This window comes from Amblyomma maculatum, chromosome 9, assembly GCF_055883805.1.
Source record: "Amblyomma maculatum isolate TAMU_Amacu chromosome 9, ASM5588380v1, whole genome shotgun sequence".
Taxonomy (NCBI): Eukaryota; Metazoa; Arthropoda; class Arachnida; order Ixodida; family Ixodidae; genus Amblyomma; species Amblyomma maculatum.
In genome coordinates, this window is record NC_139352.1 from 70,296,144 (window position 1) to 70,322,399 (window position 26,256).

The 26,256-nt window shown below is 44.7% G+C and overlaps 1 protein-coding gene across 2 annotated transcripts in view; it reads right to left on the reverse strand.

Moving 5' to 3' along the window:
• Window positions 1-2,099: 2,099 nt before the first annotated feature.
• Window positions 2,100-26,256, reverse strand: part of LOC146179342 (uncharacterized) — a 30,307-nt gene continuing 6,150 nt past the window's right edge. Inside the window, exons 2-8 of one of the 2 annotated variants that reach the window (XM_084578979.1) lie at window positions 16,605-16,731; window positions 14,408-14,541; window positions 11,373-11,472; window positions 9,774-9,979; window positions 7,455-7,589; window positions 5,480-5,597; window positions 2,100-4,262 (exon numbers count right to left, since the gene is read on the reverse strand). In XM_084578979.1, coding sequence (XP_084435105.1) covers window positions 4,028-4,262; window positions 5,480-5,597; window positions 7,455-7,589; window positions 9,774-9,979; window positions 11,373-11,472; window positions 14,408-14,541; window positions 16,605-16,731 — 1,055 coding nt within the window. In that variant the 3' untranslated portion in view covers window positions 2,100-4,027. The remainder of the gene's footprint in view (window positions 4,263-5,479; window positions 5,598-7,454; window positions 7,590-9,773; window positions 9,980-11,372; window positions 11,473-14,407; window positions 14,542-16,604; window positions 16,732-26,256) is intronic. The other variant, XM_084578980.1, reaches the window with a different exon arrangement.

Genomic DNA, 26,256 nt, shown 5'->3' on the forward strand with positions numbered 1-26,256 from the left:
ACAGAAATCTTGCGGCAGGGATTCGATCTCGCGTGCGTCAGAATGCACCGCCCGAATTGCGCCTTGAAGACTGGCCAGACTGCCACCCATTTCCGGAAAGCAAGCTTAATTCAAGGGGAGAAACTTATTAAGTGCTTTTCCCATGTAAGCAACAACATCGCATAGAACATGTGACTCGAGGTCATTGCACTATATTTATTATGCTCAAAAATCCAAATTATTATGCACTGTGAAATAAAGCGGCACTCTCATTTAGCGTCGTTTTAGACGTTGGCATGAGACCTACGTGCGGTTTTGTTTAAAATATTACGGAGTCACTAAAGCAAACGTGGGAGACGAAAAATAATTATAGAGATCAAGAGAGATGTTTCTGCACGGACGGAAATGCTAGTAGACTGAAAGGCCTGACAATGTTTATGACATGCGTGCAGGGGACATAACCGGCTCGAAGGTTCGTGCCGTAGACTAAATTCTAGCTTAGCGAAACAAAGCGCACGTACACTGTCCGACTCATTTATATCCCTTATGCAATGCTTGCACTTCATTTCTCCTAATATATTGTCTGCACGTATGCACAATGACCCCTCCCGATTTTCCCCTCATCTTATTGCTGAGCGAAAAGGCACGCTGCAGGCAGTTTAGCTGTCTTTTGGCCGCGACACTCCAGGGAGAATATCCGAACGTACTTAATACAGCATCCCATAGCACACTGAAGACAGCATTGCGTCTCAGACAGTGTTCTACCGTCTGCGGAGCGAACGCACTTAGACCTTGCTGTCACGAAGCTTTGACGTCACATGCTTTAAAGCCCTTATAAAATTTTTCAACGACACGAACAAGACTTACACGCATTTGGAGATGATCTATATGCAGTGATCACATTCTCCGTCCGTATCACAGTCTGTTTTTCTGCTTGATATCTTCCAAGGCATCGCTAACTCGGGTTTGTTGTCTGATCGGTGCATTACTTTCTTTTCGTGACTAGAAATGCCCCTACAATTTTCTTTCCATACCACGTTCTTCTGGCTTTTCAGTTGGACTGGAAAGAACACTAACGATGAGGGCAGTAATGCCCACTCTCCTTACCTTATCGGTGTTATCCTGCTGGTCGCTGAAAACCTGTAAAGCCCGTGGTCTTACCGTGAACTACATTTACTGTAATTTCTCCCGGCTCTTGCGGATGAATGCGGGAAGTTGGGACACAGCTCTGCAAAACGGCCTTGGACATCAACGCCAAGACATATACACCTCGCTGAATGAATGGCGGGGATCTACAGAACCGACGGAGTTAAAATTGGGTCACTGTGACCTTGCCTGGCAGGTCGGAGGAAGTAAGATTGTCCGGGAAGAAACTTAGCATGATTGGTCTCGTAATGACGCCGAAGATTGTTTCCACTACTGTGCAAGGTGACACCTAGAAAATGAGACAAAATGACTTACACCTCACGCCTTTTGCGATGGCGAAATTTTCCACTGAGGAAAGAAAATGCGTTTGTACTCCGTCGTGTACATGGCGTCAGCTACCGTTCAGGCCTCGCCGTTCAGAACAATGTAGGAGTGTTGGATGATTAACTGTAGGTGGCAGTTACAACGCCATTAAATTATGTAGCGGATCTTGCACCACTTGATCGACATTTGTTTTGAGTCAAAGCCACTGTTCGCAGGTTGTCGAATGGAGGTCGGTTCTTCACAGTACAGACACTTGTAAGTCAGCCAGACACTGTGGCACCGACGAGATGATGACTATTAATGTTGCCTTTATTGGCTCAAGTTCTAGACAGTCATGATACCCATCTGTTTCTAGTTGTACCAACGTTCGCACGCAGGAAAATAACACAGCGCTCTTCGGTAGGGAAAGTTTTATGGATATGGCAATTGGTAACTGACACCATGGGTCATTTCGCTGCAAGGTATGTTTGCGTAAGGTCAAGCAGTTCAAGCGTGGGCGCGCACTGAGTTTGGCATTCTGTACTTATAGGACATGTGTATAGATTAGATAGCACTTAGAAACAATGCTAAGTATTTAGATTTGTTAGATATCTGTAACTGCACTCGTAATTGAAGAGATAATATGACGCACACACGGCACTTGTCATGAAAGTTTGAGTTTATTACTTCGACTGAAACGAACGGTACAATGAAACATATAGTTACGACGGTCAACACGAACACACGTGCAGAACGTTAAAAATTACGTAAAGCACCATGTTCTCTTTATTTATGTACAAAAACACTCACCCGTGAGTGTACTTGACGTCACCGGTAAAAATATGATTGCATAAAATGTCACCTCGGCAAATGCAAACGTCATCAACCGCTTTGTGACACTGCGAGTTTATTAATGCCCTAACAGTCATACAATATACGTGATACGTTTGGTATGCCGGAAACGTATGCAAGGTGTCGATGAACATTGGCGAAAACGTCACAGTTAAGTGAAACAGGAGATGATGAGATTGCGAAGGGCTGCATACACCATCGCCCAACGTTACCGTCACTGGCCTGTGTCTGTTAAGAAAACAAGTCTTAAATAGATCATAGCGCAGTGCCAAGGAAATAAATTACGTTGAGCTGGCTTTAACAAATGGTGTTCGTAACTGTAAAATTACGTCGTGTCAAAAATATGTATAAAAATTGAGGATTTCGCCAAACACCAGAGTATACAATCGCTGGCGCGTATCCCCTGTGAAGAAAAACATTCCCCATATATATGTCCGAGATGTTTAAGCATGATTTGGCGCCAATCAATATTTTGTAAAATGCTAGGTACTGCACAGACCATGACACGTTCGTGAGATCGCAATTCTGTAAGCATTTCAGTGAGGTGTGTGGCAGCGTAAATGAATTTTTAGATTACGGCAAACAGTGATCTGGTGATTTGTATTTCGAGCCTTTGGCTACATACTTGAAGATAAAATACTTTACCACACGTAAGAGGAAAATTTTAATTTTGGATGTCCTTGCTGTCACCATAGACGACGAACGGGGAAACTTTGCATCAAGTTCAATTTCCTTGTTGGACGCACTCAGTTTCAAACTGAGAAACAAGTGATGAACAAAACGAAAGTGTTGAGGTTCAGAAACAATGATTCGTAAGTTAAATTACAGGAGTAGAGATAACTACGAGAAAATGAGACTACGAGCGGAGGTGAACGCAGAAAATGAGCACGTAAAAATGTTGCGGAAAGGGCAAAGCTCAAGATAGCTATCAATTTTAGCTTTTCTTTTTTGTGTATGTGTGAAAAGCTATACTGTTCTGCAAAGAAGGGGGGAAACCACAATCTTCATTATCATAATCGCTGTCGGTATTAACCTATAACATACATACATGCCCACTGGAATGTTCGTGACGTCCTCAATACCTTAAGTACTCACGTACACTGTAGATTGCGTCACTATATACACCGTTAATATCAGCATTCCTTCCTGCCTTCGCTTTGCTTAAACGTGGAGACACCGCTAGCCAGCGCAGAGCGCCACCACTGATGTAGCCCACTATTGGGGCCTTATTGCCTGGTGCGACCTTCACGGTAGTGTCGTATTTCAGGTTGATGACGCCAGCGCCGTCCTTTGGCAAGAGACACAATGTTGCGCCGTCACAATATCATTAGAAGCAGCCGCATAGCCGCATTTTCGTATCTTTAAGACGCGAGATCATCCGTATACTGTTGCCATGGGCATGGGCGAATACGTATTGTTACAGGTTTAAGTATAGAACCTCATATCCATAGTGGACGCCTGCCTACGAAGTTTTTGTGACTCTAAGCGATGTCTCCTTATCGAACGACAGGCCTCACAAGCCTGTAGCGGCGACACTAATCTTGGCATATCGACACACAATATCAAATTGACTGACAGCGTTTCCTAAGATGCGAACATTACCGGAAGATAAGAAGAAAACGTGATTAAAACAGTGGAGTGCGATCCTTGACGTGGTCATCTTCAGTAGACATCGCAATGGCGGTCTTCTACCTTAGGCATTCAGGCGCATGCCATCATCCGGTGTGGACTACGACCACCGGCGTGCTCAGCTGCTGCCGAAGCCGAGGGTGCGGGCCAGGGCCAGAGCAACTGTCGCCAGCAGCGCCGCTCGGGATGCACCGGTAATGCAGCCGCTGCAGCGGTACGCGTTGAAGTCCCTGCACTCGTAGTCGAGCTCCCTGGTCTGCTGGTAGAGGATGTTGTCGATGACAGAGCTGCCAGCGTCCCGGCACTGGTCGTGCAGGACCACCTTGATGCACTCGCGGTACGCTAGCGTGGCGCTGTGCAACGAAGAGAGCAGGCAAATGAGGGAGAAAATGTAAGGGATTAACCCCATGCATGCACACGCATGCGACACACACACACACACACACACACACACACACACACACACACACACACACACACACACACACACACACACACACACACACACACACACACACACACACACACACACACACACACACACACACACACACACACACACACACACACACACACACACACACACACACACACACACACACACACACACACACACACACACACACACACACACACACACACACACACACACACACACACACACACACACACACACACACACACACACGTGCAAAGTAAATATTGTGATAGCCTTCCTGCCTGTTGGCTTTCATGGATGTGTGACGTTTACCGATTCCTGCAATGACCTCCGCTCGATGTGTACTGAGATTTTTATCTCCTTAACGCTATGCGCAACCAGCAATATTTTTGCTGAAATAAGAGGGTGGAGACGCGCTATGGATTTAGCTCTAGATGGCATTCAGCTGTTTATTAGGATTACCTCGACAATTCAACCACTAAAGAAAAATGGTATTTTCCGAAGGTGCTGAATTATTCCTGACACTCCCTCGTGGCAAATCCGCTCCCATCTCTCCTCTTCACTTCCACATCGAGTTTATTTTCTTTATTTTTTACCGGCTAGAGTGTGTTAAGGGTGGGGCTGCTTCATTTAGGTTTGTCACATCATTACGCGCTTGAGTGTTGTGGTTCTTTCTGTTAGAGCGCGAAGACCAGCTTAATAGGGCCATCAGCAAATAGATGACGTACAAACATCTAATGGGATGGTTGTACATTTCTTTGTCAACCCCACTTGAGATGAAAGCGCTGTCATATTCGCGATGATTTTACCCCTCAAACTTCATGAGCTATAAAACTACGATAGCATCTAAAAAAAAGCGTACGTCCCCGAAAACGGAGCAAGTACCTATTCTGAACTGTTTCACCATACAAGACAGAAATATAAATAGAGAGAAAAACGTCTACCGTTTCCGTTCCAAACGACCGTTTTGTGCAAATACTCCATATACAACGCACGGCACGTTGTATCTGGAGTAGGTCACATGCGATGTTTTCAAAGCGAATTCATTTTATCAATTCATATTCTTAAGTACACCGTGTTTCAGCAGTAGGCATGTGCAACACATTTAGGCACACACAATTTAGCACTCACCAGCAGGTCTCCTTGACCCTATCGTCCGAGTGGTAGCGCCTGGCGTTGTACTGGCGCTTCTGGTGCTCCCGGGAGCAGTCCTGGATGTACTCGCTCGCACGGAGCATGCAGTAGGAGTCTGTCGCAGAGACAGGCACATAACGAGAAAGAACAGAGATGAGCAAACGTGTCTAGAATTTACAGCAAGCATCGCATCTAACTAACGGTCTTTTGCATTTTGTCAGGCGCCTCCAAACATTTCTGGAACACGGAGATCACGAAAACACTTAACTGCTTGACTGTCTAAGCGTGCAGCCCTATTTTGGATAATTGGCAACTGACTTCCGTAAGCGACTTTATTTGCTCATTTCAGTCCTCAATACCATTCCGCGGCACCGTGAAATGAGTAAATTAACTTTTTCCTTGGCTTACTTGTTGCAAAAACTTTTCTTCGACTGCTGCACACGCCTCGACTTGCAGATGTCTTGGCAAAGGTAGCTGGTGCTATAAGTGCGCTTCGGTTAACGCAACGTTTAGGCTGGCTGCTACTGCTAGCATGGTGGTGGTAATAGTTAATGGGCTAATTAAATTAGTCCGGTAAGTATAAAACAAGCAGGAATAGTATAAGTAAGCAGTGTGACTTTTTGTTTAGCATAATTGATCGGGACTAAATAGTAATAGTCGCAGTAGTCGACCATGAATACCCTAAACAAATATACAACGATGCAAACAAAGCTGTTCCTAGGCAGACAGGTGAAAAAAGGGCACAGGTATTTCATGCTCGTGCGAGGAAGATTGCGTGGTGGCCTAGTTTCTCTCCCACACATGATGGATGAGATGCTATAGCGACACCGACTACAATACGCACCGAAGAAAACGGGACTGCAGACTCTCCGACGTCAACTGCAGAAGCTGAATGTTGCTGTTTTCTGGACGGCGAATACAACTGCGTGTTCCTGATTATTTGTAATATGATGACGGCTATTCACAATGAAACATGCGCTTTTCACACATTCCGCTTTTGTAGGCTTAAATACTGGCACTTATTGGCTCTCGCGGGCAGTGGTATTGTTACCTGAACCAGCAAATCGCAAACAGCGCACCCTTATTGCACAAGCAAATAACTCTCTTTAGCGGTTTCCTGCGCAAAGTAAGTTCCAGAAGGCGCCTTGGTGAATGCCTTCACTGTTCTTAAATTCGATAAAGTTTAGATGACGCCTGTGACAATTACGTATGCATCAATGCTACTCAATGGAAGGCTTTTGTTTTATTTCTGTAGCATAAGCCAATGGCGCTCAGGATTCATGATTCCCGGAAAGAGAATTCTATAAAAACAACTGTTTTCTTTCTACTGTAACCTAATCGTGCACTTGAACACTAAAGTAGAACTGAAACACTAGCACATTAAGTTTCAACTTAAATCAGACTCGTAAAATCTTATAAGGTCGAAAAGATTTCAATATTTATTGCTGGCATTGACGTCGCTGCAATTGACATCGATACACAGGGTTAATTGCAGCTTTTGTTAGAAGTGTAAAACATAACAACTTTGCGTTTAAAACGAGTCTTTGTAGAACCCTCGCAGTGAGAATTTCAGAAAGGCATGGACGCAACGCAACGCCTTCTTGCCTACAAGGCATTTAAAGCGCTGCCAATGCGAAAGGATTGATACCAGCGTGTCCTATAATTAAACGCCTTGGGCTCTGTACTCTTGGCGAATGACATACTTGCGCTTAGGCTTGCGTTCACACTTGAGTGCCTCATAGGATTTATAGTTTGGACTTAGATTTTCATCTGCAGGACATCGGTAAGCTGCTGTTTTTAAATGGCAACCATGGTTACCAACTGGCGTCGTGACAAAACGTAAGAATTGTGACGAAGTAGGATTTCTACATCATGGGATTGAGAAGGTGCAAGATGACTAGACAGACGAGAGAGACAGCGTGTGGGAGCTGTGTGTACTAAGTATAGGGTGGTGGTGCGTGATATAGCGTACCCTCGTTGGAAGAAGACGCCCTAGAGGGCGCGGAAGCAGAAACGGCCGAGAAATTGTATCGGTGCAGTGGGGCCAGTGGCAGCGGAAGGCTCGTGGAGGAGGTCCCCAGGTACCGAGGAGGGTAGTAGGCCGGGGCTGGGAGGGGTCAAGGGGTTCACACAGGTCATGCGCATGCAGGCCGTCTCATTACGAGGCATCATGCACTTTCAAGCAGGGCTTTTTTTTATCTTACCAGTTAGGAAACTCCGCTTCAAAAAGTGACTATAGTTTCGGTATGCGATTTTCAAGTCTTTATGTATTGTGGCGCCATCTAGAAGCGGTATGTAAAATATTCCAACTATTGCAGTCATTACCATCTAAAATTGCTTTTATTCATCTTTATTATCTCTACAGCTGATATGTCCGAGAATTCTTGTTAGTGTAATTTTCCAACTGATTTTATTTGCCTGATGGTTGTGCATTTATCAACAGTATGAAAGTTAGCAACTTAGATAAAGTTTACTTCAATGACCGCAAGCGCCGCCACTATATGTAAACACCCGAATTTTGACCAATATAAACCGCTATTTTTTATACATGTGCCCTATGGAAGTTTCTCAGCTGGTAAAATAAAGAGCTGTGCTTTCATGGAAGACCTGGCTAAAGAGTGATTAGTGTTAATGTTATGTGAATACACCAGACAAGTTAAGCCTAGCTACAAAACATCGTATACTAAAGGCATTCTAGTTATTCATTGCTTGATCTGAAGCTTTGTCGCTGAAAACTATTCGACCAGTGACAGCGTTGACAAGCAGCACTTGCGTTGGCCCTGAACTTCGCTCTTGCGTTCGCCCTGTTTTTAATTAAGCAACGTTATAATAAATATTACAACTACATGCCTTTGTAAAACTTCGCTTAAGGTGCATGAATGAATCGTCTGGGCAGCGCACTTAGTGGATATGCAAAAACATCTGCCTGAATTTCTAGATCACTCTGGCAGTGCAGACATAAATGCGTGTGCAGTCGCTCTCATGTTTTGCTAACGACAGGAAAAAATTCAGCAACAACAAAGAAAGATCCAATAAAAGGTCCATGGGAAGAGACTAACAGAACACGTCATAAATAGCTCCGTTTTGTAATTGGTCTGCACATTTTTTCTTCTTTTATATTACCCGTCTCGCATCTTCAGTTATTGCAAAGGATAAACGTCCATGCTTCGCCCAGCCCCATAAAGGTATTACGTAACAGTAATTTCGCAATTTACGGCATTTCCTGATATTTCTTTAAAATTTAGCTATGGTGATGAACAGTCAACAAAAATAAACAAGAAAGGCGGACAGTTATCTTGAAAGTAGCCTTTTTAAGTATGTTTCCTCTGTGAGGTAAAGTGCAGTGTTCGCGACATCACTTCTAGGGCTTCCATTTGGGCATTTTATGTATACGTATTGTTATTTGTCGTTTGTTCGCGCTAACCCTTTTTTTTTATTATTATTCAGCAATAGGAGTTCGTCGTGGAGCAATGCGGGACTGAGGTATAAGCACACACAATGACTGGTATAATACTACAGGCGAATACGCATGCGCGATGTCTCTAATCTAGATAAAGCTCACTTCCATGTTCCTCGTTACTTCTTTTAGCGTCAGTTAATTTTGTTGTCAAATCACAAAGATTCATTCTTGTACGTCGAAAACAAGCCGTTTTGTGTACTCATCACACACTTTTGCTTTTCACCATGAATGCCAATGAACTTTGGTTTCCATATGTCTCTACGTTTAAGCGATATTTTAAGAATTCCAGCAACCGTATATTGTTCATTACTTTTCATTTTTTTGTTGCAAGATATGAGATTACGAAAACAAGTGTTTGGAGAGTAAATTGAATTAATTTTTGGTGTAAGTGCATGACAGGATTTAACACTCAGCCCGAAAAGCTCAATTAAGGAAAAAGTTTGAACACAACTCTATTACTTCGATACATTTATCTCCGAACATCCACATTCGCATGCTTTAAGAACTGTAACAGGCACTGCTTCTGCAGGCAGCAAAACCAGATGGAATTCTGCGTTCGACACAGCAGTCCCCCTATTATGGTTACGTCCCATGGGCCCGTGCAACAGACTTATCTATCTCTCTCTTTCTTTCGTTGCTTTTGCATCATGTTTCTCCCGTTCCTTATTTGAAGGGTATAGCCTACGAAACAGTGCGTCTGGTCAGCCACCCCTCTTGTCTCCCTGCCTTTCTTCTCCATCTTTTTTGTTTCACATTACGCTGCATTCAAGGTGCACTGCTCGCCTTCCCTTTGAAGTGTAAGGAGTGGAGAGCGAAAGAGCGTGTTCTTACCCTGCGTGTAAGGGGCGTATCCTCCGGGCGATCCTCCCGAGCGGTAGATGCTATGCACGTCTCGGGCCTCTCCCGAGCTGGCGCCGCACTGCCAGCTGAGCTCCCGCGCACGGTCCACCAGGTACGAGGACAGCTGGCGCTCCTCGTCCACCGAGCACCGCCGGCCGGCCACGTCCTTCACGCAGCGCTTGAACGCCACGTAGCTCCTGCGGGAGGAATAAGAACAGAAGTGCCTTAAAGTCCGAGAACGAGGGCGTTGATTTGATGCGGAGTCAGCCATGCAGAAGGAACGCATTCTGTAACGACTTTCTTCCTATTCATATCCTCGTCGGTTCACTGGTGGTCAACCAGCTTCGTGTTTGAAGAAAGACTGGCTCTGCTTGCTGGTCCAGCTTCGTGTTTTAAGTCAGGCTGACTCGGTTTTGGTGGCCACCATTCCTGGCTCCACAAACCAATCATAACAGGACGAAATAATAACAAGAAAATCATTGCACACATGGCTTCAGGCCCGGCATAAAACAGTGATCTTTTTTCGTAGCCTTATGCCGTTTTCATCGTTTGGCGCCTGAAAATGGTTGACCCTGTTGCATATGGTGCGGTGGGGTTTTGTAAGAGTCACTGAGGAGGAATGGAAAAACTCAGGATGAAGCAGTATCGTCATTTATTCCGTTCCATGGCAGATATACAGTAGAGACGTTCAGTTATAATTCTGTTCTAATTCATTATCTTATCACTCGTAATTTTCCACCAGCTTGATCGGGAGGCTATGAGAAGAGAACTTCAGGCGCTGGGTTACAGCACGGGCGCTCGTGGCTACCAGACTTCTCGTGTACAACACCACGCTATTGGCCACGTCACCGGCCACATCTCAATTAGAGAAAGCGAGCGACCCTGCCCATTACCATATCCACATCTCAAGAACTTCTTTGAAAGCATTGTTGACCAGGCCTCCAACGAAAAGTGGCCTGGTTCTTATCAGCAGGCAGAAGCTCGGACACCTACGCTTCTCTCGATGACTACATGACTGCATGCCGCCATCTGTATGATGCGTACTCCTATTCCGCAACCTGCCGAGCCTGATGAAGTCATAGACGATGACGCACGTGAAACCGAATCACCGACTTCAATATCATGTTTCTTTTTGTTCTCGTTTTTTTTTTTTTTTCTCAGCGTTATAGCATCTTCTGTTTCCGGTTAGACCTTCGTGCTCGCAAGTGGACACAAACCAATTCCTTCTTAAAAATAAATAAAAAAAGTCGTTAAAGCAGAATTCCCATTCACTCCTGCTCTAGGAATCAAACGCGTAAACAACATTCCAAATAATATTTGTGCTGAGTGAACTCATGGTAACAGGAAAGGCAATGAATAAGAAGAGAAAGAAAAGTACGAGGCGGACGAAAGACAATAAGAAAGACTAAGGAAAAGGAATGTCTCTGTCCTTGGAATATAAAGCGTTTCCGTGACGCATGCGCTTAGGAACAACGGACTGGTCACGGACGCGCACTCAAGACGGTCGACTCGGCCGTGCATCCGAAGAGTCCGTTAGGCAACGGGTGCTGTGGAGAGGAGGAAAGGGATGGGCGTCGGCCGGCTCCTCACCTGCACGAGTCGCTGACGATGGACGCTTTGCCTCCGGCCACGAAGTTGGCTTCACACTGCTTCACGTCGTCGTACTGAAAGCAGCGGCTCACACGCCAGCCTGCGAAGCCAAATGCGAACAGGCGTTTCCCGCAAGCCGCCTATATAGACACGTTGCACAAACGCATATGCATGCATGCCCAAGGTCCCGCCGGAGAAGACCATTCCGCTACAGCACTGCCTGGGGGCACAGACAGTTGCTTTAAGATCGAGACTGTTGGACAAATGCCTCTATTTTTTTACGGATCAGTACGCTTAGACACGGTTATGCCAATAATAGATGGTTATTAGATAAAGCCTCTAAGCAAGCCCATTAACTACAGTCATTAACAAGAAATTACAGGATACGGGTTCGCAAAAAGAAAAGTATATAGAAAAGTTCCCTCCATTCTGCTTTATATATGTATATATATATATACATAGTAAATTGTTTCGAACGTTGGTCTTCGCTTTATATATATATATATATATAAAGCGAAGACCAACGTTCGAAACAATTTACTGTATATATATATATATATATATGTGTGCAGGTAATTGAAGACTGTCAGCTCCTTAAACTCTCTCTCTCTCTCTCTATATATATATATATATATATATATATATATATATATATATATATATATATATATATATATGCGAAGACCAACGTTCGAATCAATTTACTGTATATATATATATATATATATATATATATATATATATATATATATATATATATATATATATATATATATATATATATATATATATATATATATATATATATATATATATATATAAAGCGACCAACGTTCAAAACAATTTACTGACGCTTCGGCTATGGAACAGCCTTCGTCAGAATCACTGAACACAATTCCGAATCAGCAGAAATGTCAATAAATTGTTTCAAACATTGGTCTCCACTTTTACTACAATTCACCGTGCTACAATTGAGGGATACATCACTTCGTTCTGGGCAAGTGGATTGTACGGAGAGCCGCAAGTTGTGTACATACCAGAACTTCACTAAAAACGATCAGTTACAGAAGTTGACTTATCAGCACTCAAATTTCTAGTCATGAGACCCAAACTTACATTGAAAGCTGATGGCGATGAAGCACAGTGAGTGCCAGTACAATTTAAAGATATATCTGAATTCAAATGTGGTTCGATATACTAAGCGGCAAAAATACTTTCTTGAAAGCGCGCACTTCCATCGTTGTATACCTTTACAAAATGGTGTCGCTGCGTCTCGTAGACTCCGCCGCCGAAATAACGTTAACCACTTATATATTATAAAATACACAAACCACTTCTGTACTTGATGCATTGAAAACGTAAGCGTCTCCAACGCACAAATGGGCAGCGTGGGAAAGCCAACTTTCTATGCTTTCGAAGAAGCATGTTTCACCTTCGTTATTTCTGGTTACAATTATGTCAACTCTCAAAATGTAAATACAGGACTTGACTTCAATTTCTCAGTATACACTTTTGCTCTAAAATGAAGAATTGAAAAGCTAGTAGTTAATTTAGTTAAATATCGGTGTTTCAGATCAGCTCTCCCTAACAAATAATGTCCACTTTGCTGCACAATCCCCTTGCACACGCAGTACGAAAGTACCTCGCGCTACTTTTGAGATAAGAATGTATGAATAAAAAAAAATGCGCTTGATGTGTTCGACCAAACTAGTTCGCTGAACAACTTGTTAGCTTGATGAACAGCTTGAAAGCTTAATTCGGCGTACATGCTCCACTGCTGAAATTATAGCACCTGATGAGTGGGCAGTATGACCAACGTAACAGTACTTTATTTTTTCATCATGAGAAAAATTTCCTGGCCTCTGACGTCCCTTAATGCGGTGCCTGTAGAGACGTTGGTTGCCAAGTTTTGTGTCTAATATCGGCAGACCCCGGTAGTTAATGAACATGTAGCTGGCATAAGATCAAACGACTGTCTATTATTAAACTTTCCCCTTACCTCTTTGTTGCTTTTGATAGCGGAGAATGCGAAATTACGTTTGACTGCCAGCAAATAAACGTTGATCCTTGGCGTTCCCTCCATTCTGCTAAACCGGAAATGGTCGACCATTTTCCGTCATTCTTACGCCTTACGCTTTCTTTGTTATCTTGTGAACACTACATTCAATTTAGATGTATATTCAGGATCCAAGGTTCCCGGCTTCATTTCCCGTCTTACCGTAACTCCGCGAGTTTTATTTTCAGTGCAGTTCATTTGATCCTGAATTTCGCCGCTTCATGTTTGGCGGCCACATTATTTACCATCAATCCTGATTTTCTCCTCACGCCGGCCCTGTCTGGCTCTTCGCTGAACAGGAGCCGTGACGCTGCCGCGATAAATTTCTTCCTCATCCAATGAAAACATCCACGACCCACAATTTGAAAAAGGGAAATTTAGTTTTGTATTTCATTTTATTGTTATTTTATTTTTTTCGCTGTGACTTACGATGCGAGGTCTGGTAGTTCCTTCTCATTACAGGCTTCCCTTCTCGCAGACCCTCGGTGTCATCTCAAGCAATCGTAAAGAGCATGCATGCATACACACACACATATATATATTTAAAGGAGCGAACAATCTACGAGTGCAAGGCAAACGTTGGGTTTCTTTTCTTTTTTCTTTTTTTATGTTTGTACTGTTAACAATTACAGGAATTTGTCTTATGGTGATTATTGGAATAAAGAACAACAAATGCAAAGCGGAAGGAAAAACAACGCGCCGATATATATATATATATATATATATATATATATATATATATATATATATATATATATATATATATATATATATATATATATATATATATGAAAAATATAAATGTTTGTGTGTTTGTGTACAGCATTTCAGTAGCCCAGTAACTGAAAAACAGCCTGCATTCAAACGTGAAGCTGTATGAGCGAAACCCTGATCAGGACGTCGATCCGAGTGCCTGTTTGATTGTTTCTTTACAGAAAGGAACGCCGTACAAATTTCCTCTCCGGATAGCCTCACGCACCTCCGTCCAGGTCGCAGGAACGATCCAGAAAGGACTTTGCAGACAGGATGACGTCACCGCTCTTGTCCTGCTGGTCCCGGGACTGGCAGTTGGATGAATGCCACATCAGGCACGCCATGTTGTCGCGGACTGACCTGCACGGTGACCCACGGGTGATACTTTCTGGATGAGTGCAACTCACAACACTTTGAAGCAGAACTGTTCCCAAAGACCTTTTCCTTGTTTCCCCGCTTTATGCAGCGTACAAAGTATCTCGAAGATGTCATTATTAGTTAAATAGTTGGAGCGGCCATGAAGGTGAGGGCAGAGGTGGGACACTATCATAAAATAAATAACGGTATCAGTGTCTCCTCTTAATGGCTAATGACGTCGACAGCACTGCGTCTTCAGCGCCGCTCGTGTTGTCACTACGACAATCAATCAATCAATCAATCAATCAATCAATCAATCAATCAATCAATCAATCAATCAATCAATTAATCAATCAATCAATCAATCGAAAAATAAATAAATAAAACAATGAACCGGTTCTCGTCGAAGAAAACCGTTCAGAGGTTCAAGCCTGCAAAAGCCTCATTTTGTTTGTATGGCAGCACCTGGCCGACAGCGAAAATTCGCGTACAGTGTTTTGGGCATTTAAAATTTGAAGAAACAAGTAAATATCAAGTATAGAATACAAAACTAGGACAGAAACAACAAAATCTAACTCACCAGTGCTCACAGCTAATAAGAGAAAGAGCCAAATGAATCAAATGATATGAACACCAATGATGTGTCAACACACATAAGAGGTTGAAAGCATTAGAGAAAAAGTGACCATGGGGGGGCTGACAGTACAGAAAGATGAGAATTACTGCGTAGCAAGCAAGCATTTGTTTTTAAAAGCGAATGGTCAGGTGAAAACAGATAAGCGCATTATGTTTTGTCTGTAATTTGTATTATAACAATATAAATTTATATTGTCTTCTATATATATTATATTATATGTTTTATAATATATGTTATAAAACAATCCAGTGCAACATAATAACTGCCCTCCAGAAGCATTTTAACCTCAGATAAAAATAAATTATATTGGCCAGGCCTGTTTTCCGCCACTGTTTATCTTGTTTTTTAATTGTGCCACTTGACATGACCTTTGGCTCTGGTTGTTTAATTCCGTGACATGCGTGTACCTCGATTCAACCAGTTTTAAGTGTCAGGGCTTCGCCGTATACTTAAAACTCCCTAAACTAAGCATCGTTAAGCTAGTCTGTCCAGCGTAGAAATAACCCATCGTTTAGGCTAGCACTGAATGTGATTTCCTCCGATAGCGTTCCTTATCCTTCGCTATCATCTGGTCTTTATAGTGGAATTTCATTAGGGCTCGCAAAATATCCCTATGGAACTTGCCTTCCAGCCTTTCCCTCTCCCCCCATTTTATATTTTTCATATGAAATGCAATATTAAAAGAAACAATTGCGATCCATGCAGGGCTTGCTACGTGTGAGGGATTATTATCTCCCATATGTCTCGTTTCATCAAGCTGCATTCAGTTGCCCGTAGTCCGTACTTCTACCTAAGCGAGCACTTCCGGACCAAGCTAAACTGAGGGGCTCTTTATTAGTCACTCTAATCCCATCCATCATTGTTCTTGGATGACATCATGTGGAATGTCACCATTTGCCGACATGCCTTCACTAATGATTGGCATTGCTACTCACTGTATAAGACTCCACCCTGCGGATGGTAAGTATATTGCAGTATTTTATTCATCCCCTGTACGCTCTTCTCGTACCCATGCGCATTTTACGTACGTCGCCTGCCGTAGCCGTGGGACACTGTATTTACCGACCGTAATTTCCCGCACTAGGCAGCATTGGGTAGGCTACTATCATTTGGCTTTGCTCATGTATTATGATGTTCTAGTGTACAGGGATCAATATCGCTGGAAGGAAACTAACGCATTATCAAAACTCAGAATTCACAGTCCTTACCTGACGCATAGAAATGTGTCAGTTTTCCGGTGATATCGAAAAAAAAAAAATGTTGAGCACTACGGATGGTCCTTAAAGTCATAACTTTTTTAAACCCGCTAAGCCGGTGGGCTGTACAACAGATTTTGGAGTATATTAACGTAGTCGATAATTTGCATGCAATAGACTGACTTGACGCGCTGTGATTGGTGTAAACCCTTTCTATCGTGGAAGGCGCTCACCTGCACAGGTTGGTGATCTCCTGGCCCCTGAAGCTGCGGCTCTCCTGTCGAACTTGCCTCATCAGGTCGTCACGGCACTGCGCTGCCCTCTCGAGGCTGCACGTCTGGCCCGTCGCCGGTACTGCGCCTGCGCAGTGTAGACGAACATGGCACGTTTGAGCAGTGTTACCACAAATGATGCATTGGGATCTTGTTAGACAAGTTACAACCATTTCTATTCAACTCATTCACCCCGTCGGGGTGGCGCAGTGGTTACGGCGCTCGACTACTGTTCCCAAGGACGCGGGATCGAATCCCGGCCTCGGCGGCAGTTTTGCGATGGAGGCGAAAAGCAAGGCGCCCGTGTGCTGTGCGATGTCAGTGCACGTTAAAGAACCCCAGGTGGTCGAAATTTCCGGAGTCCTCCACTACGGCGTCTCTCATAGCCTGAGTTGCTTGGGACGTTAAACCCCACAAACCAAACCTATTCAACTCATTCATCAAGTTTGGAATGATTTACGCCAAAGAAACCACTACCCTTTTATTTTCTTTAATAAAAAAGCAGGAGTTGCCTCCTGACTTGTACCATTATGGCATCATTAACGTGTCCGACTTCATTTGGTAAGGAAAATGGTCTTCATACGTACCAGGGCATGTTGATGCTTACAGAATCGTGACACGTACAGGTAACCGCTGGCATCCAAAGCACGCCTAAGTGCGCAGATAATAAACCTAAGCATCTCAGAACTTAATAATCTAAATAAGAAATGCATACGCCGAATAGTCAGTTGATAAAACAGCGTGAGCTGATGGGGAAAATACCTCTCAAACACGGTTACCTTCAGCATGCAGGCAGCTTTATCAATTTCATCTCTTATTGACTAATACCAGTACCAGCTTGAGGCTGCCTAGCAAGGTTTCCCGGGGACAGAGCGGCGAGGCCGTTTCGGTGGCAATATTCGTGTGCCTTTGACGCAGGGCGATAGGTTTGCATATATTCGCGTGAAAATACGAACAAAAACTAATTTCCGTCGTTTCAAAACTATAAGCTCAAGTACCTCTCTTAAGTTGCAAAAGACGTGCCGTTTGCGAAAGCGGATTTCGTCAGAACCGCAGCAGCTGTGTTTGTGTATATATATGTAGGAGAGAGAGGGAGGGGGGGGGGGGGGGGTCACCAAGTGTTTCACCATCTTCTGTCATCCAACTGTGCCACTGCCATTACGTTTCCGAGGTAGCCTGTAGGCTGCGTTGTCTTGAAGTTCTTGTCCTCAAAAAGGGAACGGCGCGTAGCCTCGTTGGAGGACTGGACAAAAACAGGTTCAGGTGACGAAGTTCTGAGCCTGGAAAATCCCTCGCAGTAATATAGCTGACTTGTTGCTTTCCCTTGAAAGCGTGCGGCGGTTTGCAAGCGAGAACGACGTTTAAAAGGTATACGTACGTAAAACAGAGGGCGTGGTTATGACGTCATACGAAAGAAACAAATGGACGCTACGCGTCTAAGGCGTATATAAAAGAATGGCTTCTCTATAGTTTGAAGGCCGATGAAAATGTTGTATCGAAAATAAGCAAAACGGAACATTTTAATTTTTCCTCTTTGTCCTCGCCTCACCAAGAATTTAAATTTTGTGTTCTGAATGTGACTAGAAAAAAAGACAACAAATTAAGACCACGAAAGTTCCGAATTTGTTTCTCCAATATCCGCTTTACGTACAAATAAAGCATGAAAAATAATGACTTCAAATAAGAAGGCACAATATGAAGGTAAAACTGCAAGTTATTTCCCTTCTTCTGGAGGAGGAAGAGGGCGGGGGGAGAGAGAGAGAGAGAGAGCGAGAGAGAGAGAGAGAGAGAGAGAGAGAGAGAGAGAGAGAGAGAGAGAGAGAGAGAGAGAGAGAGAGAGAGAGAGAGAGAGAGAGAGAGAGAGAGAGAGAGAGAGAGAGAGGTGCACTTTCTCACGCACCTTGTTTTTGTTGTCTTCTAGAAACTAAGTATGGTATAGGCAATTGATCTCGCTCCCCCATTCAGCAGACTAAGTGAGGCCCGAATCGGCCATACATACTCATGCACAGGTGTGTGGATGCAATCTTTCCTTTCACGTTGACCTTAACTTACAGCGTCGTAAAACAATCCTCGTGGACAATAATTCAGCCCGCGACCTGAAATCGGAACCGGAACGGCTAAACCGTGGTAGCGGCGGAAAGCTGCTGTGCTACGAGTTAGAAAAGAAACGTGACGAAAGCTAAAAAAGAAAAAAAAAAAAAAGAAAGCTAACAAGAAAGTATTGCCGATTCGGTTCGTAAACTTCTCGGCAATATTCGGCCAAGGAACTAGGAGCCCCATGAGACCCAGGACAATTCTATTGTTTTTCAGCTGGAAGGTTGGGTTTGGGGCTAGGGAATTGCGAATTTGTCGCAAATCGCACCAGAGCGGGACCTTAGGATTGGTTAAAAAAAAAATGACCTCAAGCGTCGCATATTTCAACAATTCTTTCAGCTTACTGCATTGATAGGAGCCAACGCATCTGCTTACTACAATTGGAAGCTATCGGTCATGATGTCACAGGCGCGACGTCGCAAACAAGCAGAAAGGATGAGTCGATGAGTCAGGAAAGTGATAATTAGGGAACAATAAAGCAAGTAATGGATTTTTTTTCTTCCGCAAGTACTCACCATGTTTTCAGCGCATTACTGTTCATCAACAAATTGAATTATAGAATTGCTTTTTTCACCAGTTTTGGGAATGAGCTCCCCTTGCATGTTAGCCTACATGAGCAATTCATAAAGCTAGTTAACTCATAACTACGTTTAAGGGAAACAAAAAAGAAACGCAATGGGCCAAGTGCCTGAAATCGATAAACACCACTTCACACTAGTTTCATTCAAATATAGTTGGCTGAGTCTTCCCGTGTCGTCACAGAGTACCGGGTACATTTAGCTATAGAAGCCGAAACCAGCCGATCGGTACTAATTTTCTATAAAATTTATTTGCAAGTGTCTGACCGGCGAACGAACTTTTGAAACCTCTCTGTTTCTTATATGGCCTTTTTTGACGTGATCATGACAGGAAAGCAAATCACTCCACTGTAGACATCCTAAATTTCAGGTTGTTTTTATTTTTGTATATTTTACGAATAATGAACTGAATCAGTAACAAGGAATACGAAACTGCAAAGCGTTCTCGTTATTATGGAGAAGCTAACAAAGCCGGTACATCAAACTCTTTCGCAGCAACGACCGTCACGACCTTGAGATGGGCTATTAAGGGTCAGCAAATGGTGAGAAAATCCGAGCAGTTTCGGCGTTATAAATTCGCTATCTACCTTCACGCTGACGAATTGGCCCCAGTACGCTACACCTTGCCTTTAGATTCAAAGCAAGCCAAATTATCTTTTGGTTCCGCCTATCCGCACAGGTGTCGGATCATTCGACTGTACTACTAAATAGATTAGGGCGATTGTTCTTATAATGGCTTTGTCGATATAGTTAGTATTCGTTCCTTAGGACAACTTCGCAGACTCCAACCGGGTGGAAGCCTTTCTCTCCGGTTGAAATGCAAATGTTCCTGCACGAGGCCTCGCAGCTCAATACCGTGTTTGTTTGATGTTGTTGTTTTTTTTTTTTTTTGCATATTTAACAGCTTCTATAATAGTTTTTTGTTGTTGTTATCTGCTCGAGAGCGTGTCAAAATTCCTGGATCGATAGCTACTGGTCAGTGTACAGAGGAAAAAAAAAGACGTTGGTGACTCCGCCACCTACGAGGTCCTTGTGGCACGAGTATAATTACGCCTGACGCTGGCCTCGCGCGCTCTCACACATGCTTTGTGCGTGCGTAATATACAATACACAGCGGTGCCGTGCTGGCCCGCCCTCTTCCCGGCGCCGGTTCCGAGTTCCGCGCTGCATGCAGGCGATGACTTTGCTCGTTCGAGGACCCGGCAGCCGTCGGCAGTGGTGGCCGGGTCACGTCTCGCACCGCTGGCCTCCCGTCGCGACTCGGAAGGTCGCCCAATCGTCCGTCCGTCGGCCCCCGCTCGCGCAACGACCCACTGTCGCCGCGTGCACAACGTCCGCCCGCTGCGACTTTGGCGTTGCGTTGTCTTCTTGTGCCTACACTATGCGGCATCCACGAATTCTGCTCACGCTTAGTGTGCACGGACGTACACAATAAACGGAGTGTCGCCACTTATTTCTTTACATACGCCGTGAAATGCCGTCACTGGATAATGCATAGAGCAGAGTAGACGACGGATAATGTATACGCTCTCCCTTGGTAAAAGGGCACAGTATGACACAGGTGATCGCCTGTATGCACACTTAGGGTGCACTACTGTGCATAATAACCGAAGTGTCCGCCTGTTGTTTGTGTGCATACACCATGAACTGTCATCGATAGAGTATACGCATGGAGCAGTTTCACACAGTAGACTGGACGATTAGTATTGCATACTATCCTTTGGCGACGAGGAAATAAATGCAGGCAAGATGAGAGGGTTTGTTTTGTCGCCTCCTTTCTTATTTGGTGACGAAGAGCGTTTTGTAGAGTAGAGGCAGGCGTCAGCGTTCCCAGCCGTTTGCTGCAACACCTATGTGTCTGCGCCTATACCAACGGGTCCCATTGCCTTACGCTTATTGTTGTTGTTGTGGCTGTAGAAAGAGGAAAAAAAATGCATGGGCCTGCTACTGACTCTGTAGCTGAGCCACCTCTGCTGCCTCGTGCGGACAGAAAAGAAAATAGAGAAGAAAGAAAAAGAAGAGGGAGAGAAAGACGCGCGCCCAACAGCCGTCGTCCACCACCGAAGCGGTTGCGGGTGCAATGACGGCCTACAACAGATAAAAATTTGGTGGCAGGCTAGCCCCCGAAGCAAGCGGCGGTGACCTACCTGTCCCAGCCCCACCAGAGCCAGGATCACGTGGAATAAACGAACCCGTTGTTAGTAATATGCGCTGCGGGGCTAGTTGGTTCATGCTCATAAACTTATATAAGCGCAACAGAGACGACACAACAGGAAGCGTTCCTGTCTATCTTCTTCTATCTTCCTATCTTCTATCGATCCCATCTTCTATCTCCCTATCTTCTATCTTCCTTTGTGTTCTATCTCTCTATCTTCTATCTTCCTATCTTTCTTGCCTTTTTTTGTCGTCTCTGTTGTGCTTATATAAGTTTACGATGTTGTTAATATATGTCCAGAGTGAGGTTTGATTACTAGGTGCATAAAAGCAAGGTGAACAGTGCGGACTGAAATGTGAGTATTACACTGCAATATGGAGGAATGAGTTACTTGAATTCCTAAAAAAAGTAGCAGTCGCTAGTAGGCGTCGCCTATGCCTATGATACATACCGCTGTAACTATAGCCCGGAAATCGAAGGCGGAAATCGAGGGCGGAAATCGAGGGGTGGGGGAGACCATAATATATAACGCGTGTAGATGTCGAGCGCTGCCTACTTCTTTCCAGCACTGAACTCGGACAGTTTGCCCAGTACTCTATGACGTTACCTGAGACCGTTATTCCGAGTTTGCATAGTTTTCAGAAGTGTCGTTTTCGCGGTTTTCGCCCTCATTCGATTGGTGGAAGCGCCACAACCGCAAATGATGGCACCCGCACTGACAGCCGGTTCCAGCGTTCCCTCAAAAAAGATGACTCGAAGTCAGAGCGAAAACGATACATCTGAAAACGTCGCAAACACGCAATACGGACCCTGGATCTGGCGTGAGGTGTACACGCAGTGTGCTTCTAGCCTTCCTCGCTTCCACTCGTGGCATCCGAAATCATTTCGTTTATATCTGAATGCTTTGAAGCGTTCGGGTAACGCTATGCCTCTGGTGTGCTAGTTCTGGACAAAAATAGAGTAGCGGCTGCGTGGTCGGATATAATAGGCTATAGGGCAAAGGCAGTGACACCATCCGGAGGTTTCCTCAGAGAGGTAGCTTCCCAATTGAAAACCGAAGCAAAATAAAAATAAAAAAAACGTCTGATAGCACTGTGGAATGCGAAATGCGAAAGCCTAGGCGCTGGCTGTGGACACGGTGCATCACGTTCGCTCTCATCATCATTATCAATTAAATGCACCGTCATTGTGATTGCTAATTACTAATTGCCATTATCACTAATTGCAGCGTCATTGTCATTGCTACTATCATCCTCACGGTAGACAAGGAGAGTTATTATGTGCGTTTCATGATCGCAGGTGTGGCGCAATTGGTCATATGGGTCTAGAGACCAATTGCGCCACGCCCTGTTCGTGAAACGCCGATCATAATACGTTTCTTGCCGGTAGATTAATCGGATGATATCCTGTACGATTTAATTATGGTCCTAGGCCTCCATTCTCCGTGGAAAACGAAAATTCAATTTTAACACGCCAAGCCTGTTTTTCACCCCGTGCGCGAACACTTCACTGAAAGTGTTATCTGTCTTCGAGAGGTGTATCGAACGTTGCCAGATCCACCTCAATGAACGGCTGTACTTGATGATTTGGCATCACTGAAAAGATTTTAATGTTTTGCTAGCCTAAGTTCGGCCAGCATGTTTTATGAACTGTATTACAGCCAGCAATAAAGAAAAGAAGCGTGACGCAGTTGGTTAAAGTGCTCGGCTGGGGATCGAAGGGATGGATGTTCGGTTCCCGATGGTAACAGGATTTTTATTTTTCTGATGACGTCATCATCACGTCCATTTGATTCACAGCTATATTGTGACCGAACGAACGAACTCTGACAGTATGAGTAATTAAAGAATTTCGCCTTAAAATTCAAATCACGCGAAATGAGGTTAGGACGTATGAATGTCGAGCACCGCCAGTTTTAAAATCAGAGTTCCAAATCGTGCTGTTAGAATGGCATATTTGAGGGTTCATGGCCTCCTTTATATATATTGCCACGTGCCTAGCGCCGCGAAATCCTCCTGGCCTGCCACGACGAGCCAACTTCAGGGCATCTTGGCTTTACACGCACCCTAAACCGAGTCCGGCAGAACTATTACTGGCCACATCTTTCTCCGAGCGTTAGACGTTACGTACAGACTTGTCGACAATGCCAGCGGCGAAAAAAACCCACGCTCAAGCCATCCGGTATGTTACAATCTATTGAACCACCCCTCACACCCTTCGAACAAGTGGGCATGGACCTTTTAGGCCCATTTCCTTTATCCTCGAACAGACACAAGTGGATCGTAGTCGCCACAGACTACTTAACACGCTACGCTGAAACGAAGGCACTTGCCCGAGGTACTGCCGGCGAAGTTGCTCGATTCTTTATGAACGACATTGTGCTCAGACACGGTGCACCGTCGACCATCATTACTGACCGAGGAAAGGCGTTTACAGCTCGGCTACTGCGGGACACCTTAACTCTCAGCCATACCGAGCATCGCACAACAACAGCGTATCACCCTAAGACAAATGGATTAACGGAACGACTAAACAAAACTTTGGCGGACATGATCTCAATGTACATCGACGTTGAGCATAAAATGTGGGACGAGATCCTGCCGTATGTCACCTTCGCCTACAATACGGCGCCGCAGGAAGCCACGAAGTTTACACCGTTCCGTCTCGTATATGGCAGAGAGGCCCGCACGATGTTGGACGCGATGCTCCCGTGCGGGGAAGAAGCGGTCGAACCCGACGCCGCCCATTTCGCAAAACAGGCCGAGCAAGCCCGTCAGCTGGCCCGCTTGCACATCAAGGAGCAGCATGCCACCGACGCTCGACACTATAACCTTGGGCACAGGGAGGCCCACTACGAACCAGGGGACCAAGTGTGGGTGTGGACCCCCGTGCGCCACAAAGGCTTGAGCGAGAAACTACTCCACCGCTATTTCGGACCCTATAAAGTCCTGCGCCGCTTAAACAACGTTAATTACGAAGTCATTCCAGATGGAACTGTGACCGTCAGTGTTCGACGCCAGCGGCCTGAAATTGTGCATGTGGTGCGCCTAAAGCCGTACTTTTCGCGTGACTGAGCGTTCCCTGCAAGTGAAACCTTGAGTTATTGTACAGTTCACCTCACGCCTAATTTTTTTTTCTCTCCTCTCACCTTGTCATCGGGACGATGTTTTCTTTCACAAGGGGGGGGGGGGGGGGGATAATGCCACGTGCCTAGCGCCGCGCGACAGCCGTGTTTGGTGCCGACGACGACGAAGCGGCGGTTGGCACGAGCGGCGCGCTGGTGCTGGACTCTGTGACTCTGCCGACCTTATTCTCGGGTCCTCGGCTACGTGTACCTTCACGGCTCCCTCTGACTTAAGTCTTGACAATATATATATATATATATATATATATATATATATATATATATATATATATATATATATATATATATATATATATATATATATATGCATTATCGAGTGACCCTCTAACTCATGTGGTTATGCCGCGGCGCAATATTACATTATTCACTAAAATACTGTATACCTGCAAGACGGTTAGCCGAAAATACATAAGCTTGCGAACATTTCGCCGCATATTAAGTGATGCCACCGACATACATGTGCACATAAAGTTGGACCGTGACACAAAATGGAGCTATATGGGAAATGAGGTGCGCCGTGGCCGCTAATTGCTTAGACAGTTTCGCACAGCTATAGTTTTTAGTGCAAACTGACGGGCTAAACGGACTGACGCAGTAAATTACAATATTATTTATGTGATCGTCCGAAGCGTCTTTGAATTAAACGCGCAAACAAACTTAATTACGTAGGCGCCATACCGTGCCATCTATTGTGCATGTCGTCCGACATGCTATTTCCAGTATTGTTTCCCTTTGCGTCTCCCGTGCGCATGTACACGTTAGTCGAAGAGCAATTGGGATTTGCGCGGTCACGTCACGATGCCTTTATTACCCATGGGCGCTATTAACTACTTCAGTACCATCCCCACTTTCCTCCATTGTGAATCGAACAATACCGCCATTAACGTGTATCTCCGCCATCAATCGGCACTCTTGTTGAGCGGCGTCCGCGTCACTAGCGATCGTGACTCGGGCTTCGCAATTAGTCGTGACGTCACAGCGCTTTCAGCGCTGATGTCACGTTTTAGTGCGAAACTACGCTCCTAGCTGCGCAGCATTTTTTCAGGCCCCTAATTCGTGACTATGGAGGATCGGTTGCAAGCCGCGCTTGCTTAAAGCCTCGCCGACGGCTTGGCTCATTCCGTATTCTCCGTCGAGAAAGCGTAAATTCTGCCGCAAGGGTTTCTTATATTGCCTCCTTGGAAACGGTCATAAAAGGAAAACTAGGACAGCGCTTCAAGTCACGGTCTGGGACTCATGAAACGTAGAGTGAGGAAAGAGGTTACAACGCGCGATTATGTCACGGGTGATTGATTCGCAGTGTAGAACTGGCAAATAAGCATCTGTCTAAAGCAACGATAATCATCGACAATGCGGTTGGTGGTCACGGGTTTGGTACTTCTTGGTAGGCGGAAGAGTAGCGTAACAAAAGATAACGCTTTCAGCGGAGCTTTCTGTTCAGATCTAGGTGCCGTGACGTCACGTCGCTCTCAAATTTCTGGCTTTTCAAGCATTTTTACGGAACCTCCAGAATATCAGACATCTAAAAAGCTTGCTTGTGAAGCAATACACTGCACACTATCGTAAGACACTTACTGATCAACTGGGACCTTTGAAGTTATGTAGCACAGACTACCGCTCCAGTCGAGGGACGATCAGTCC